Raw genomic sequence first — 13,699 nt, forward strand, 5'->3', positions numbered from 1 at the left:
CTGCCACATGTCCACCTGTTGATTCCTGGTCTAGTAAGTGAAACAGACAGGGGGAACACATTAATAAGTAGGAAATAAATTGCCTGACGTACCTCTGCAAAACAGATCATCAGGTTAAGTGACTTATTCTCACACTTATGATTAGCAAAGTAGCAAATGTGTATTCAAGTTAAAATCTGAATAAGACTGGACTGTAGTTGTTAATGGAATAACCAAAGCTGAAAGACTGTGCACATTGAAATAGACTTGCAGACATTTGTACAGACACCTGTACATATATAATTCCATACACATCTACATATACACAAACACACCTGCATGATAAACACAGTTCCAAATGCACACACTTATACACAGATACTGTACTTACTTACATGAACACCAACATGCATTTACATACACATTTATGTATACACACACAATTATACACAGTGAAGCACACATACACACAGATTTGTATAAACACCTACATACACTTGCACATACAAACACACTTATATGACCAACACACAACTACATACGCATTTACACAGTTACAATCACTCTCACAGGTAAATGTAAATTTATGCACATAGACAAACTCACACTTATGCATATATTCCTAATCTCACACATACACACACTTCATACTATGTACACCGATGCACATCGGTTTGTACACACACACACACACACACACACACACACACACACACACACACACACACACACACACACACACACACACACACACACATCAATCCCATTCACTTGAATCAGGAAATAAGTCAGTCTTGAGAATGATTGGAAAGAGCACACAACTGGCCTCAAATCCCAAATCCTCCCTGGAGAATGAAGCTTCACTCACCTCACAATGAACTGAGATTTGGTCTGAAGCAGAATGTTCTTCTCCGAGTAGACATGCTCCTGCTGCCGAGTATCCACAACATGTTTCTTTTTGATACATTTCAGGGCAAAGGTGACATCTTCATCCTTCAGCTTCACCTGGAGAAGCAATGAATTGTACAGCACATTTCAGCTGTAGATACCATAACAGATGTAAAAACAGGACTGACGGACTTCTCTTTGTTTGATATCAGCATGATGCGCTGTAAGCTATCCATCACAGCTCATCATTGCGAACTCCAGACTGAACATTTACTACTTAAACTGACGAGCAGTTAAACACACAGCAATGAATTAGAAAAGGAATTGTTACATGGAGTGACCCCTTACATCTGTGCAAGCACTGAGAAAATTGTAGGTAAATGTGTGTGACATCTTGTCATGGACTTGTGTGTAACATCTCTAAAGCTTACATGTTCAAGGGTAAAGTGCAATGCCAAACAGTTTTGCTTTGTTTAGAAGCTTCCACTAAAAGGCTCTCCCATCATGCTGAGTAACAGTGTCACCTCCAAATGTGCATCAGCCCATATTACACCTCGAAAGTAATTCAACAGCCGGTTGACCGGCTTGTTTTCATTTGTACCATTAACAAACACCATTTGACAACTATCCCCTCCACCCCCTTAACCATCCTCCATCATCTTCCTTCCAATCCTACTCACCAGATCCACGCGGCCGAAACCCCCCATGCCCAGGGTAGCAATGATGTCAAAGTTGTTGGTGGGGAACGTGTTTGAGAACTTGGCCACCTTTTCCCTCAGTCGCATGACCTCGATACACTCATTGGAAACCGGTGCTGCAGTTGTGAGAAGCCTTTTGAAATAAAAGGAATCTGATTTTACCTGGTAATAGTGAATGAGGGAACAAATAAAACAATAGGACTCTACAGAGAGCATCAAGCAATCAAGTCACCATTATATTAAGCACCTGACAGCTATTGCTCACAACCTGTCTACATAAACTCACAACCAAAAGACATTGTAATGGGTTCCTAAACTTGCACGTCAGAGAATGAATATCTTTTCCTCTTTCTATACTATGAATTTTTATCTATTTTAACTACTTTCTGTACTTTGAATGAGGGGTAATCTTATAGAGGTGTATAAAGTTATGAGGGGCACAGATAGGGTGAATGCGCAGGTTCTTTTTCCTGGGGTTGGGGAATCAAGAACTAGAGGACATAGGTTTAAGGTGAAAGAGGAGAGATTTAATAGGAACCTGAGGGGCAACTTTTTCACCCAGAGAGTGGTTAGTTTATGGAATGAGCTGCCAGTGGAAGTGGCTGACACAGGTATATTAACAACATTTAAAAGGCACTTGGACAGGTACATGGATAGGAAAGGTTCAGAGCGATATGGGTCAAACCCCACAGGCAAATGGGACTAGCTTAGATGGGAATCTTGATTGACATAGACCAGCTGGGCCAAAGGGTCTGTTTCTGTGATGATTCTCAGTACCTATTTTCCTTTGCTATGATTTAACTTACTCTGTTTTAGTGTCAAACTTTGCTTGCCAAGTTTTAATGAAAATCATCCTTGGTCTTTGTCTACTGCTGCTCCTATTTTCTTGTGCCCTGCTCTTAAGGTTTTGGTTTTCACTGGGTTTATTAACAGTTAAAGGTCTGTATTCTTCTCCATTCCTTCTCTCACCTATTTGGTAGGCTTAAAGGGAGGGCAACAGAAGCTAGCACAATCCTCCAGTCTACGCCATCCCACAGGGACCAATCCTGCGCCTAACTGCTGTCCCAAATACCTTTTACTTTTCTATTCCGTTATTGGGATCTGGGTGTCACTAGCAAGGACAACATGTATTGTCCATCTACCATGAGAGGTTAAAGGTGAGACTCCTTCTTGATTCTCTACATAAGAAACACAAGAACACAGAAAACAAGAGCAGGAGTAGGCCACCCGTCCCCTCAAGCCTGCCCCGCCTTTCAATATGGTCATGGCTGATCTGCCCTAGGCCTCATCTCCTCTTCTGTACCAGCTCCCCAGGGCCTTCAATTCCCCGAACATTCAAAATTTAAATACCCCCAATTATATAGCCTCCACTACCCTCCAAGCTAGAGAGTCCCAGAGATTCACCACCTTAACTATGTCCACTTGTTGAAGATTCTCCCACTCGTGGGAACATCTCAACATCTACCCCGTCATGCCTATTCAGGAACTTATATGCTTCAATAAGATCACCTTTCATCCTTCTAGATTACAAAAGAATATTTCTTTAGCCACTGCTGATAGGACACCTTCTGATCCATGAATTAGCCTGGTGAATCTTCTTTGGACTGTCTCCAATGCCACTTATGTTTTATTAAATGGGGAATCAAGACTGTAATACAGAACTTCTGGTGAAGGTATTCCCATGTTGCTGTTGGATAGGAAGTTCTAGGACTAAGACCCTGAACCATTGAAGGGTTGGTGATGTATTTCCAAGTCAAGAAGGAGTGTGACTTAGAGGGAAACTTGCAAGTAGTGCCACTCCCATGTACCTAAAGCCCTTATCCTTGGTGGTAGAGGTCGTGGGTTTGGGCACTGCTGTCAGAGTAGCCTAGAGCATAACTGCAGTGCATTTTATAGATGGACACACCAGTGGTGTTGTGAATGAATGATTAAAGTGATGGATGGGGTACCAATCAAGCAAACTGCTTTGTCCTAGATGGTGTCAAGACTCATGAGTGTTGGAGCTGCACTCTTCCAAGCAAGTGGGAGTATTCCATCATACTCCTCATGGGCCTTGTAGTGGAAACCCTGCGGGGTTCAGGAGTGAACGACTCTCCTCAGGATACCCATCTCTGACCTGTTCTTGTAGCCACAGTATTTATGTAGCTGGTCCAATTGAACCTTTGACAATTGTTCTGAACTCAGAATCTGGGGGTCTTGAATGTACCCCTCATTCTAGTATTAAACATCTACTTTCTAACAATACCACTAAACTTGCATTTGGGTTTCATTGACTAACGTATGCCAAAATAATAAAAACTTTATATTTTGGCATACCTCCATTAAATAGTTAAAGAACAGCAATGTAACCCTGCAGGAATCTGCAGTATTTTCAAGTTATAGTGTAGTTACCCACTGAGCTCCTAACCTGATACCTGAAGGAAGTCGAGCTGCTTTGAAGGGGCAATTTCAGTGTCCTTGGCTTTGACAGTCCCTGCAGCATGATCAATGTGAATCCAAAGCCCAGCATTTGGGACTGCTGTTCTGTGCAAGCCTTGACCTTTTCCTACATTCAAGGTCTGTGATCTTTTCCATATCATAATGCATTTTTGCATGCAAATGATGCTAGTGACCGGAGAACATTTAATGGGTGTGTGGGAGAAGGGAAGAACAGTTACTTGTCTGCAGTTCAGTCACTGGCAGTAATTAAAATCAATCTGGGAGCCCCAGGAGATGTAATGGATGTGAAGAAGAAGCACACAGTTAGTATTTTGTGTGTTATCTCTATGAATTATCCAAAACTAACAACTAACCAAAGGAAAGATTTTAAAGATAGTGACTGTCACAATTCCACTGACTGATTTCTCAGTCACCTTGAACTGGAAAATGCTACTCAATGCCCAAGGCAGAGAGAGTGAAGCTAAACAACTGAAGATTAATTCAGGATTGATTACAAACAGTAATCACAGGAATCAGTTCAGATCATTTATAGTTTGGAAATATTATTCAGAATGTGCATTAGATTCTATTATGATGAGGATTAGTTATTCATACATATACATATCTGTATTCATAATTAAAATTAACATCACCAAATAAAACTAATGTAGCTCACATATAAATTCTTTAACACAAAAAGGAAATCTACTCAAGAACAAAAAACATGGTACAGAAGAGAGAGAGATGATGGAGACACAAGAGAATCTGGAGCGAAACAAACTGCTGGAAGAACTTGGTGAAGACCATGAGAGGTGCCTGCTAGAGGTATATAAGATGACGAGAGGCATTGATCATGTGGATAGTCAGAGGCTTTTCCCCAGGGCTGAAATGGTTGCCACAAGAGGACACAGGTTTAAGGTGCTGGGGAGTAGGTACAAAGGAGATGTCAGGGGTAAGTTTTTTACTCAGAGAGTGGTGAGTGTGTGGAACAGGCTGCCGGCAACGGTGGTGGAGGCGGATACGATAGGGCCTTTAAGAGACTTTTGGATAGGTACATGGAGCTTAGAAAAATAGAGGGCTATGGGTAAGCCTAGTAATTTCTAAGGTAGGGACATGTTCGGCACAACTTTGTGGGCAGAAGGGCCTGTATGCGCTGTAGGCTTTCTATGTTTCTATTAAGAATATTACTTGATGAATAGAACTTGCTTTCCTACAAACACATCACTGGGTGCTTGCATAACAGCTGATAACACTTGAACATGGGTGGGCAGGAAAGAGAAAGCAAGCTCTTGAATGGAGAGTGCTATAGAGATGTGATACCATGGGACTGTTCACAAGTTGATGAGAACACTGTTTAACATTCTGCACAAAGTACAACACATCCATCAGCACAACGTCAAGTTCCTCAAGGGGGACAAAGCTACACCTTCTGACTCAGAGGTGGGAGATCCACTTGGCTAGTATGCATTCACAAAGCCTTCATATGTGAAAAAGTAACACCACACCAAAAAAAAATTGCCCCAACCTAGCTGCAATGATTTAATTAGAAATGATTATCACACTTGGAGGATACTGACATTGCATTTCTGTTCTCATCGCTGCGGGAGAGTTGTTCCACATACTCTTTCAGGTAGGTCTGTAGCTCTTCATAGGTGCCAACCATCTGGTTAAAGATGCTGGGGACACATTTTAAAATGCATTTAGATGAATACAATCAGATAATTAAGAAAAACTTTTAAGTGGGCATACCAACTTGGGTTGGGAGGAGAGTGGGGGGGATTGGGGGTGGAGGGAAAGGACTTGGAGAAGGGAAGAGGAGGAGAGGGGATGAGATGAGGGGGAGGAAGCAGAGGAATGGGGATGGTGGGGGGGGGGAAAGAGGAAGGAAAGTTTTACATATTTTACGCACTAAATATAACATAATTGAAAATAGATACATTTCATTTTGTTGAAGTAAAGCAAAGTTAAACCAGTTCAGAAAACTGTCTAAACTTTTTTTTCATTTAATATTTAACACAGATTTCTTCATTGTTTATTATTTTGATTGGACTTTATTGCTCAAGGAGCTGAGATTAAAACCTACTTCATTGATATTCAAGCTTAATTCCAGTTAATGAACAAGCTTATTAGTTCTTAGGTGGGCCACAGGATCACACAGTAGCATCTCGAGTTACCATGGAGGGGTCCAGAGATCAGACCACCCAGGCCGTTTGGCAGGAGTCCCAGTACCAGAGACACTCTGAAACCACAGATCTCAGATCACCAAGTATCACTCTCAACCAATTAGCTTTTGTAGTTGGTATCAATAGATCTTGTCTCATTCTATCCATAAATGTGAATGTTTCATAATTAATACATTTAATCACTGTCATATTTCCTATGAGAGATAAACTCTTGAAATGAAGCTGGTAATGTTTGCTGTAGAGGAGAGAAGGTTAGGGAGAGAAACATTTTGGGTAGATGGTGAGGAATTGATTTCACTGCCAGAGTGACACTAACCAATGGTCACAGGTTTAAAATAATTGGCCAAGGAACAAGAGATCAGACACAGAGATTTGTTTTTTTAAAAACAAAATTCTAGTCTGTCTGAAAAGGCAAAGGAAGCAGATTCAACAGTAATTATCAAAAGACAATTGGATGTATATTGGAAGGGAACATTTTTATAATGCCAAGAGAAAGAGGGAATGGGACTAATGGTGAACTCAGCACAAAATCCCAGCACAAAACCATGCACTGAATGGTATCCTTCTGCATTGTATCATCTGTAGCAAGATGGAATAGTTAACTGTACCGACATTAATTGTGCTCCTCAGTTCCAGAAATTGACCTAAAGTGCAGTATCTCAGTCTGCTTTGCGACAACCAAAACACTGAATGTACAAACTGTGAAGTCTAGGACTTGAAATGTCAACAGATTTGTTCAACAATGCAAAGCAGCTTCTGGGAAGAATTTTAAGTTTTGATTTTCCTGAGCTAAAATATATCTTATTGTGATTGTGTAATTCCATTGAAATTGCTTCTCACTTGAATATTATTGAAGTAAAATGTACTCCCCATTGTAACGACTGAAATTGTATTTGATCAATTGGAAGTGTGATTCAGAACTGTGACTTTTGGAATGTTAAGAATTGTACCAACAGTGACATAGGTAGAATACAGAAAAGGGGACAAGAACTGAAACACTATTTACACAAGCCAGCAGACAAGGGGCAATGTGAAATTTAATATTTGATTAAAGGGGACAGTTATTTATGGCTAGTTGGGTGTTATAACTTTAAAATTAAGACCTCTCAGCTACAAAGGTACTGTAGTCAGGGCAGAGTTATCAGGGAATTCAGTGGAAGTTGTGCCTTATTTGAATAATTGGGGGATTGATGCCTCGGTCAGTTGGGAGTACATGCAGGGTTCACTTTGTAGCAGAGAGGGTTAGAGAAGGTTAGAGAAGGAAAGGGTATCCTGATATCAGTTGAACATTAAGATTATTGTAATCTCTCAATCTCAAGTATATTTCACCAGAGGCATTCGTCATTTACTAAAAATCTCTGGTCAGGACACTGCACAGCCAACAATAATTTAAATAACTGTAAAACAAGTATTATTCCTGCCAAATTTGACATAGCACTCAACACACAGTGGATGAAGGTTCACTCCACAGGCAGGACTTACTCGCGATCTATTACCAGGCACTGGGTATCATCATCATCTGCAATAATGTTTGCAGAGCGAAGATCCTCACTGTGTAAGGAGAGAAAAAAGATGTTGGGATCAGATTATGGCTGCATTTTCTAATGTGACTCTTTGATCTGCATAATCTCTTTTAGAATTAACTTTTCCATTCAAATCAGCTCATTGTACTTCATATTAATATAATTTTTAGTATATTATTTCAAACATATACCAAAGCACTTAGAAACCTGGTAGCAATACAGTCTTTGTACCTATATGCAAGTTACATCCAAACCTTTTGCTTACCCCTCTATTGTGCAAAGCCTTTTCTGACATAACAACAATGCAAATGACATACAAACTTAAGAATTCAGAGCAGGAATAAGCCACAGCCCCGTGAGCACACCCTGAGCATTGAGGAACACCATTTATCAGGGAACTTTAATCTCATCCATTCAATTAGTTCTGACTCAAGATGTGGTCAGTGCATTCTTTACATTGTAGCTATTGAAACACTGAACCTTTATATATGGAGGAGTCAAACAAGGCATCCAGGAGAAAGAAGCAAAGAAGAAAGCTGAGGGTCGCTTAAAGGAATTAGTCGAAGATGGTGTCAAAAGTTAGGTCAAGTGGATTATTCAGGTAAGCGTGGTGGGGATCTTGAACCCTCAGAATGAAGGGGTTCAACGTACATGTGACTAATAAAAATATCTTATCTTAGATGGAGGCAGAAACTCTCCTCACATTGAAAGGTACCTAGGTGGATACTCATTGTGCTGCAGACTGAGATGTGGGAAGCAGAGCCGTTGGATTGCTCTTCCTGGCTGGCACTGCATGTGTGGCCTGAATGTCTAAGGACAAAAGGACAGTGACAGGTTGCACTCTCCGACATGAATCAGAGTCCACAAAATATCAGCAGCCAGCAGTTCCTTTCAGGAGCATTTGTTTTGTATCTCAGGTTCTTTAAGACCTCCGGTTATATGATGTTTGGCATCCATCAAATTCTGGTGACTGCTGGGCTCCACCAGCCAGCCACCAGTTAAACTTCTTCAGGAAGTAAAACCAGTACCCCAGCACCCGGGGGATGGGCAGCATCGATCATGTACAGCTGGCTGGCTGCAGAAGTGGGGGGCAGCACAGTGGTGCAGCTAATACCGGCAAGCTGGGTTCAATCCCGACCTCCGTGTGGAGCTTGTACGTTCTCACTGTGACCATGTGGACTTCCTCTGGGTGCTCTGGTTTCATCCCACAGTCCAAAGGTGTGTGGATTGGTAGGTGAAATGGCCACTGTAGTTTGCCCCTCCTGTGTGTAGGTGAGTTGTAGGATTTGAGGGAAGTTTATGTGAAGGGGATAAAGTGGGATTATAGTAGGATTAATGTAAATGGGTGCCTGATGATTGTCTGAAAGACCAGTTCCTGTGCTGTATGACTCTGTGATTTTAAAGTATTAGAAATCATGAGTTTTGAATTGGCGGTGTTTGTGTTGGAACTCCATAACGAATCAGAAAACTGTCGTGTACTGCTGAGCATCAAAAGACAAAGGAGCCAGTTATACAGCAGTCAATTTACTCCTTTTTGTGATGTCTTCTTTTTCTGAAATTTTCACTGTATTCTACTGAGGCATTTTATGGAATTATATTTCTCTGCAATAAGCCAAAGTGTTTTGTGACAATTGAAGAAACTGTCATATCAAAAGCTTAAAACAATGACTAGCAATGTGAAGAACTGAACCTAAACATGCTTATCAAACTTTCTTGCTAGTGTGCACCTTCACAACCTTCCCTTGGAGAACAGTGTGTGGAGAAAGCAGCAGAAGGGTTTGTACTCTGATTAACAGTTTGACAGAGTAGCCATAGTTGTTGTATCATTGCTTTCCTCATTACAATGGAGTGCAAAATGGTGCAAGGGTTCATAAGCTGATTAATGATCTGGCAGGAGCCAAAATCTATGTTCCTTTCGTAGCCTTAACCATGAGCACTGACCAATAGGGTGGTCAGTCAGCTTACACAAATTTTTGAGCGATGGAGGGACTTAGTGGTTCAAAGGACCTTTTCACATGCCATTTCATGGTTGCCTTGTACTGATAATCAAGCACTTGCACAAATTAAATCATCTTGTCAGTTATTTACTTTCCATGAGATTTATACCATTCCATGCACTCCATAATGCTGTACCTTATTAAAGCCTTCTCTCCAAAATATTCTCCTGCCCTTAATTTCTTAATTTCTTGTGGTTCTTCACCTCCCTCTCTTGACTGTGTCACACGGACCTGTTCAGGATCAATAAAACCATGTGAATTCCTTAGATATTAAAACAAGGATAGATACAAATGCACATTAACAGAAACACCTTCCATTGTAGAACAGCTTGTTGCATTGCTGATTAATAGTCTGGCAACATGGCATAGTTATTGTTTTTGTATCCTTCTTCTCATAGAATGCAGTGCAAAATAATGCGATACTTTGAAAATGGCTTCAAAATCGCACTTTTATAACAGTCATTGTAATGTTAGCACACACAGCAAACAAACTCAGTTTGTTAATTTTGGTGATTGGATTGGGGAGGAATTTTGACTGACACACTTATGACTCTTTTGCCATCTTAAAAACTCATGCTCAAGTTTACATCTCCAGGAATGCAGGAATCCCTCTCACTCCGACATCAATGAATCAGTCCACATTATATGATCAAGCTTGGTATATGATTTGGTCTGTTCATTTACTAATACAGAGATCATTGAGTGAAACATGAAGTCATTACTAAAATTGCAGTGTGTGATTTCAATTTCTAAATTAACAAATTCTTCAACTCAAAAAAAGTCTTCACAAACCTGTCAGAAAGACCCAAGGAATGTTACCCTCAGCTGAACCACCACTCATGGCAATGGAACTGTTTTTTACATTCCAGAGAAAAATTTATGAAGGCAAATAATCACCTACCTTTCCTTTTGCAATAATGAAGAAGGTGCTACCTTGCTCCCCTTCACGAATAATATAGTCTCCCTTATCATAGTAATCCTATCAGGGATGGAGAGATTGCATGTTACTACAAGAAACAGAAAGCAGATTTTAAAAACAGATGGAATAGTCATTGGAATAAGTAAGCCTTTGGCATAAATTGGAAGTCTATAATAAGTTAGGAGAAATACTTCAAAATCTTTGTTTATTTTCCACGTAACTGGGCTTCCTCATTGCTCCAAAATCTAACTCAGTGACTACAGAGGGGTGTAGCTTTCCTTACCTGTGTTACTGTAATGAGGAGCTGGTTCTGAAAAACCTGACGACATACTGTCACCATGCCTTTTTTTAAATTATTCATGGAACTTGTGCTTCACAGGCTGAGTGAGCATTTACGGCGACTGCTCTGCCCAGGACTACAAGAAACTGCAAAGAGTTGTGGACACAGCCCAGTGTGTCATGGAAACCAGCCTCCCCTCCTTGGACTTCTGTCTTTACCTCTCACTGCCTTGGTGAAGCAGCCAGCATAATCAAAGACCCCACCCACCCGGGTCATTCTCTCCTCTCTCCTCTTCCGTCAGGTTGAAGATACAGGAGCCTGAGGGCATGTACCACCAGGCTTAAGGGCAGCTTCTATCCCACTGTGATAAGACTATTGAACGGTTCCCTTATACGATGAGATGGACTCTGACCTCACAATCGACCTTGTTGGGACCTTGCACCTTATTGTCTACCTGCACTGCACTTTCTCTATAGCTGTGACACTTTACTCTGTACTGTTATTGTTTTTACCTGTACTACCTCAATGCACTCTGCACTAACTCAATGTAACTGCACTGTGTAATGAATTGGCCTGTACGATTGGTTTGTAAGACAAGTTTTTCACTGTACCTCGGTACAAGTGACAATAATAAACCAATACCAATACCAACCCATATTGCCCTTGAGAAGGTGATGGTGAGCTGCCTTCTTGAACTGCTGCAGTCCTTGAGGTGTGGGTATGCCCACAATGCTGTTTGGGAGCGAGTTCCAGGATTTTGACCCAGCAACGGTAAAGGAATGACTACGTATTTCCAAGTCAGGATGGTGTGTGGCTTGGGGCAACTTCCAGGTGGTGGTGTTCCTATGCTTTTGCTGCCCTTGCCCATCGAGCTGGAGATGGTTATGGGTTTCGAAGGAGTCTTAGTTGCTGCACTGCATCCTGCAGATGGTACAAACTGTTGCTACTGTGTGTCCGTGGTGGAGTTGCTGTGTACAGCAGTATGGAGTGCAATGGTTGTGGATGGGGTGTCTATCAAACAGGCTGCTTTTTCATGTATGGTGTAGAAGTTCTTGAGTGTTGTTGAAGGTCCATTCATCCAGGTAAGTGGAGAGTATTCCATCATATTCCTGACTTGAGCCTTGTAGGTGACGGACAGACTTTGGGGAGTTAGCAGGTGAGTTACTTGCTGCAGGATTCCAAGCCTCTGACCTGCATTTGTAGCCACATTGGCTACTCCAGTTCAGTTTCTGGTCAAAGGTAACCCCCAGGATATTGATAGTGGGGGATTCAGTAATGTCACTGAATCCCTTCCATCACTTTGCTGATGATTGAGTGTAGACTAATGGGGTGGTAACTGGCCGGGTTGGATTGTCCTACTTTTTGGAAGACATACTTGGTGAATTTTTCACATTGTCAGATAGATGCCAGTGTTGTAGCAGTACTGAAACAGCTTGGACAAGGGTGCGGCAAGTTCTGGAGCACAGGTTTTCAGGACTATTGCCAGAATGCTGTCAAGGCCCATAATCTTTGCTGTATCCAACGAGGAATGAATCTAATTGGCTAAAGACTGGCATCCATCATGTTGGGGACCACTGAGAGATGGATCATTTGGTTAAAGTGTTCAATGGGAGCCACAGGTAGCATTCAAATCCCTTTATTAAGTCAAGCTGTAAATAACTTGTCATTGGCTTGACATTAAAAGCCCTTTCATATTGGGTGCTAGTGCTATCGGTGGGTACAAACAGTACAAGTGTGACTATTTATGGTGTTTGACAGGGGTGTTTAAAGGGAGCCCTTTTCTGCCAGAACACCAGCATGTAAAAAAAATTGGGAAATGGGCAAGTTAGACATTTGCTCCTTTGATGCTCCAAGAGCAATATGAAACTCCAGTCACCAAAAACTCTTCCAGAATGGTTGCTCTTTCATCCCCTGTACTAACTGGTTGGTGCAAAAGATTTACTTTTCAACTTTGAAGGCCGCAATTTGACATCCCCTGCCATTTAACCCCAAAGAATTCTCAATGGCTTTGATGGCTCACTAATCTTACTTGCAGAAAAACTGAGGCTTCTTTGACACTCAACAATTTTTATTGATGCACCATAGAAAGCATCCTATCTGGATGCATCACAGCTTGGTATGGCAGCTGCTCTGCCCAGGACCGCAAAAAACTGCAGAGAGTTGCGGACACAGCTCAGCATATCACAGAAACCAGTCTCCCCTCCACGGACTCTGTCTATACTTTTTGCTGCCTTGGTAAAGCAGCCAACATAATCAAAGACCCCACCCACCCCAGACGTTCTTTCTTCTCCCCTCTCCCATCGGGCAGATGATACAAAAGCCTGAAAACACATACCACCAGACTCAAAGACAGCTTCTATCCCCCGTTATAAGACTATTGAACAGTTCCCTAGTACAATTAGGTAGACTCTTGACCTCACAATCTACCTCGTGGTAGCTGTAACATTTTATTCTGCATTCTGTTATTGTGTTCCCTTGTACTACCTCAATGCTTTGTGTAATGAATTGATCTGTATGAACGGTATGCAAGGCAAGTTTTTTTTACTGTACCTCGGCACAAGTGACAATAATAAACCAATTCCAATTCCAAGGCTCCAGCTTCGAACATCTTCAAAAATGGGTGAGAACCCTGGTGGGGGAGGGGCTGTCTTTGTTTTCCCTACACAGAAACCTTCCCCCTCTCCCTGTCCCATCTCCTTCCTTAGCCATGGGGCTTATCCACAGCTCAGCAGATCCGGGGCTCAAGAATTCCTTGCGGTACTGCAAGAATTAAACAGTGTCGAATTGAGTCTACCCTAAATCCCAGGAATTAGT

General features: G+C 41.6%; 1 protein-coding gene across 1 annotated transcript in view; it reads right to left on the reverse strand.

The window, feature by feature from the left end:
* LOC127584670 (cGMP-dependent protein kinase 2) overlaps positions 1 to 13,699 on the reverse strand; it is a 45,627-nt gene that overhangs the window by 24,008 nt on the left and 7,920 nt on the right. Inside the window, exons 6-11 of the mRNA XM_052041533.1 lie at positions 10,588 to 10,665; positions 9,823 to 9,917; positions 7,649 to 7,717; positions 5,544 to 5,659; positions 1,548 to 1,681; positions 848 to 984 (exon numbers count right to left, since the gene is read on the reverse strand). Coding sequence (XP_051897493.1) covers positions 848 to 984; positions 1,548 to 1,681; positions 5,544 to 5,659; positions 7,649 to 7,717; positions 9,823 to 9,917; positions 10,588 to 10,665 — 629 coding nt within the window. The remainder of the gene's footprint in view (positions 1 to 847; positions 985 to 1,547; positions 1,682 to 5,543; positions 5,660 to 7,648; positions 7,718 to 9,822; positions 9,918 to 10,587; positions 10,666 to 13,699) is intronic.

The sequence above is a fragment of the Pristis pectinata genome, chromosome 30 (genome assembly GCF_009764475.1).
Source record: "Pristis pectinata isolate sPriPec2 chromosome 30, sPriPec2.1.pri, whole genome shotgun sequence".
NCBI classification, from domain to species: Eukaryota; Metazoa; Chordata; class Chondrichthyes; order Rhinopristiformes; family Pristidae; genus Pristis; species Pristis pectinata.